At 37.9% G+C, this 5,127-nt stretch overlaps 1 protein-coding gene across 1 annotated transcript; it reads left to right on the top strand.

Annotated features, from left to right (window-relative positions):
- Window positions 1–252: 252 nt before the first annotated feature.
- On the top strand, window positions 253–1,212 carry OR13F1 (olfactory receptor family 13 subfamily F member 1). The gene has a single exon (XM_005581151.4). The coding sequence runs from the start codon at window positions 253–255 to the stop codon at window positions 1,210–1,212; it is 960 nt and encodes a 319-aa protein (XP_005581208.3).
- The last annotated feature ends 3,915 nt before the right edge of the window (window positions 1,213–5,127 follow it).

The following is a 5,127-nucleotide window of genomic DNA, read 5'->3' as shown; positions in this document are numbered from 1 at the left end:
TCACATTGCCAAAAGAAAATCTTACAGCAAAAGTAATATTTTAAGGATGTATCTGTTGACTTCCTGCTTAAATTTTTCTTATTAGTGACATATTTCTTCAAACAAATATTACTATCGCTAACCTAGAGAACCATTTAAGAACCGACCACAAGTTCATATAAATAAAACATGCCAGATATGTGAAGGAGGGGGTTACGTTTTATATATGTGCGACATTAATCCTTCTATGCAGGATGAACATAACATAAAAAAATGTTCCTGGCAAACTGGACATCTGTAAAAGTATTTTTCTTCCTGGGATTTTCTCAGTACCCTAAAGTTCAGGTCATCATATTTGTGGTGTGCTTGCTGATGTACCTCATCACCTTACTGGGCAATGTTATTCTGATCTCCATCACCATCCCAGATTCCCACCTCCACCCCGCTATGTACCTCTTCCTCAGCAATCTCTCCTTTCTGGACATCTGGTACACCTCTTCTGCGCTCACTCCAATGCTGGCAAACTTTGTTTCAGGGAGAAGCACTATTTCATTCTCAGGATGTGCCACTCAGATGTACCTCTCCCTTGCCATGGGCTCCACTGAGTATGTACTCCTGTCCATGATGGCATATGACCGGTATGTGGCCATCTGCAACCCCCTGAGATACCCTGTCATCATGAATAGGAGAACCTGTGTGCAGATTGCAGCTGGCTCCTGGATGACAGGCTGTCTCACTGCCCTGGTGGAAACGATGACTGTGCTGCCACTGTCTCCCTGTGGTAATAGTATCATCAATCGTTTCACTTGTGAAATTCTGGCTGTATTGAAATTGGTTTGTGTGGACACCTCCCTGGTGCAGTTAATCATGCTGGTGATCAGTGTACTTCTTCTCCCCCTGCCAATGCTACTCATTTGTATCTCTTATGCATTTATCCTCACCAGTATCCTGAGAATCAGTTCAGTGGAAGGCCGAAGTAAAGCCTTTTCAACATGCACAGCCCACCTGATGGTGGTAGTTTTGTTCTATGGTACAGCTCTCTCCATGTACCTGAAGCCCTCTGCCGTAGATTCACAGGAAATAGATAAATTTATGGCTTTGGTATGTGCTGGACTAACCCCCATGTTGAATCCTATCATCTATAGTCTACGGAACAAAGAGGTGAAAGTGGCCTTGAAAAAATTGCTGATTAGAAATCCTTTTAATACCGCCTGCATTTCCATCCTCAAATAACAATCACACTCATCTAGAAAATCAACATTACCCAGAAAACTGCACAATAGTTTACTTAAACCAACCCTGGAAAATACTTACTTTCAATAGAAGTTTACTATTATGTCCTCTATTCTGATTTGTCTTACAAGTAAAACTTCATATTAACAGATCGTTTATGAAGAATAAATTATGTTTCCAGGAAAGCAATTAGCATTTATTGAACACTAGTATAACATTAAAATTAGATAATTGTCTACTGTTTCATATTTACTTTCTGTAGCATCTCAGTGTCCAGCTGTGACATAAGCATAACAATACACAAAAACTATACAATTGTGAGCCTAGTAAATTTTGAAATAGTTTACTTCAAATGATTCACAATTTCCCCTCAATTTAAAAAGAAATCTATATTTTTTAATTAGTATGGATACAACTCAAAGTATACACACATGCACACACACACCCCTAATAAATTTGTAAAACCAAAACAGCATCAATTTTGGAACTCTCCCTAGTTTCCAACATGTTAAAGTGGAAAAAACATGGCTTTAGATGTAATGAAATATGAGTGATTTTGTTTTGTTTCGTTTTGTTTTTTGAGACGGAGTCTCACTCTGTTGCCCAGATTGGAGTGCAGTGGCGCGATCTTGGCTCACTGCAAGCTCCACCTCCTGGGTTGATGCCATTCTCCTGCCTCAGCCTCCAAAGTAGCTAGGACTACAGGTGCCCACCACTATGCCCGGCTAATTTTTGCATTTTTAGTACAGATAGGGTTTCACCTTGTTAGCCAGGATGGTCTCGATCTCCTGACCTCGTGATCCACTCACCTCGGCCTCCCAAAAGTGCTGGGATTACAGGCGTGAGCCGCCACACCGGCTGAGTGATTTTGTTTATTTGGAATGTATATGTGGGGGATGACTAAATATCTGTGTGTGCGCAAATACATAACAAGGGTTGCACTTGTAATCCTATGTATGAGGTGGAATAGAAGTCCAATTGGCTGATCCTGAAGTATCTGTGGATATAAGATTAGAATATACTTATATTGTACTTTGATTGTCTCAGTGAATTCATCAACACACACCTATCATGTTATCATTTTTCTTAAAGCGTGCTGAATTGACCAATTAATTAAAGATGAGGAGTGAAATTGCATTGCAGGATAAATAATATATTAATGCACATACATATTATAGAAACAGATTCATAAATATATCTAATATATGTGAGCAAAATTACATAAATTATAATTTTACCAATGTTACATATTGATGTACTTTTTCTTGTCTTTTCCACCCTCTCTGGAGCTATAGAATATTGAGGCCAATGTGCACACATTAGTTCTTTATCAGAGAAGGTTCCTTGAATTTATGTGGGTGACGGCTTTATCCTAGGGAGAAGGTACCTCTGGCTGCATACATATAACCTTCCTAATCCTTAGGTTTAGAGAACATGATGCAATTACAGATGGTTATTACAAGAGGTTCCAGCCTGAGCAAGACAGAGCTTGCAAGGAATTACCCAGTTGTAGATGAATGGATTAGGAATGAAACCATGTAGAAGGAAAGAATTCAATGACTAGGAACTGTGCTGGCGATCTTAATCCAAGTGCTGCTAGCACACATCAGAATACTTTTCTTACTCAAGTATCAGATTCCCAGTTCTAGTAATTCAGAATCTCTACAAAGGTAGGTACTGGAAATTTTTATTAAAAATCAAAGCTATACAGTTATTTTTATTTCCATCCTTAAACATTTCAGGATCAGGCAGTAGTGACTACAGCATGATGCTGTTACATGGCTGAAGAGGAGGAAGGGATGTTAAAACTGTTAACCACTCAGTTTCTATACCAATTTTAGAAAAAGAAAAAAAAATAATTCCGTGTAATCACAAACATTGAGCACACAATAATTCATCTTATTTGTTTATAGGGGTGGAAAAAAAACCTATAAAAATTGTATTGAATTTAAAGTTTTATGTTACATCAGCTCCAGTGGGCATGTATTAGGTACATGATATCTTCTTCAACGTCTTTATTTATCAGTGTTTTTAAGGGATGCAATGAACTAAATTAGCAATTGCAGTGTAGGACAAGCCAACAAGCTGTCCAGAAGCAAAATAACGAAATGACCTTATCTACCTGGTTGGACTCCCACAAGACTAGAAAAAGTCCTCAGATTTCAGGTACTTCTGCAAGAGTCATCTTGTCCAAACAAAGCCAAGATGGAGTTAACTTCTACATAAACCAAGTATGTTTTCGTTGCTCTCCTCCCAAGGATGGAACTATACACATAATCCTGAACTGTGTCCTGATTGCAACTTCGTTATTCCATGATGAGCAGCCCCCACCACTACAACATTTGAAAAATATTATCATTGATTGATAAATAATAATTGTATACATTTATGGGATACAATGTGATATTTTTCTCTATGTACACAGAGTGGGATGATTTATTATTTTTATTTTTTTGTTTCAAATTTTATCTTGGATTCAAGTAGTACATATACAGGTTACACGGGTATATTGCATGATGCTGAGGTTTGGGATACAAATGATCCTGTCATCTAGATAATGAGCATAGTACCCAACAGTTAGTTTTTCATCCCTTGCACCCATACCTTACCCCTGTGTTATCCCCCATGTCTATTATTGCCATAAGCACCCAATTTTTAGCTCTCGCTTACAAGTGAGAACATGTGGTACTATGTTTTCTGTTCCTGCATTAAATGGCTTAGGATAGTGGACTCTAGGTGCATCCATGTTGCTACAAAAGGCATGATTTTATTCTTTTTATGACTGCCTAGTATTCCATGGTATATATGTACCACATTTTCTTTATCTAATCCACCATGGGAACCTAGGATGGGCACCTAGGATGATTCCATGTCTTTGCTATTGTGAATAGTCCTGTGATGAACATATGAGTGCATACATCTTTTTAGCAGAATGATTTATTTTCTTTTGGTTATATACCCAGTAATGGGATTGGTGAGTGAAATGGTAGTTCTAAGTTCTTTAAGAAATCTCCCAACTGCTTTTCACAATGGGTGAACCAATTTACATTCCCACCAACAATGTCTAAGCATTCCCTTTCTGAGCCTTTCCATTTCTCCGCAGCCTTGCCAGCATCTGCTGTACTTTGGTTTTTTAATAACAGCCATTCTGACTGGTACAAGATGGCATCTCATTGTGATTTTGATTTGCGCTTCTCTTGTGATTAGTGATGTTGAGTATTTTTTCATATCTTTGTTAGCCACGTGTATGTCTTCTTTTGAGAAGTGTCTTTTCATGTCTTTTCCTTACTCCTTAATGGGGTTATTTTGTTTTTGCTTGTTGAATTAAGTTCCTTATAGATTCTAGATATTAGACCTTTATCAAATGCATAGTTTGCAAACCTTTTCTCCCATTTTGTAAGTTGTCTGTTTACTCTGTTGATAGTTTCTTATGCTGTGCAGAAGTTCTTTAGTTTAATTAGGTCCCACTTAATTTTTCTTTTGTTGCAATCGCTTTTGAGGACTTGGTCATAATTTCTTTCCCAAGGCCAATGTCCAGAATGGTGTTTGCTAGGTTTTATTCAAGGACTCTTATAGTTTGAGGTCTTACATTTAAATCTTTAATCCATCTTGAGTAAATTTTTCTGTATGGTGAAAAGGAGTCCAGTTTCATTCTTCTGCATGTAGCTCGCCACCTACCCCAGTACCATTTATTGAATGGGGAGTCCTTCCTTCATTGTTTTTGTCAACTTTGTAAAGATTAGATGGCTGTAGGTCTGTGGCTTCATTTCTGGGTTCCCTATTCTGTTCCATTGGTCTATGTGTCTGTTTATGTACCAGTACCTAGCTGTTTTGGTTATGGTGGCCTTATTGTATACTTTTTAGAGTTGGGTAATGTGATGACTCCAGTTTTGTTCTTTTTGCTTTCGCCTTGGG

This window comes from Macaca fascicularis, chromosome 15, assembly GCF_037993035.2.
Source record: "Macaca fascicularis isolate 582-1 chromosome 15, T2T-MFA8v1.1".
NCBI lineage: Eukaryota > Metazoa > Chordata > Mammalia > Primates > Cercopithecidae > Macaca > Macaca fascicularis.
The sequence above is the reverse complement of the archived record's forward strand: the minus strand, read 5'-3'. Positions and strand labels throughout refer to the sequence as shown.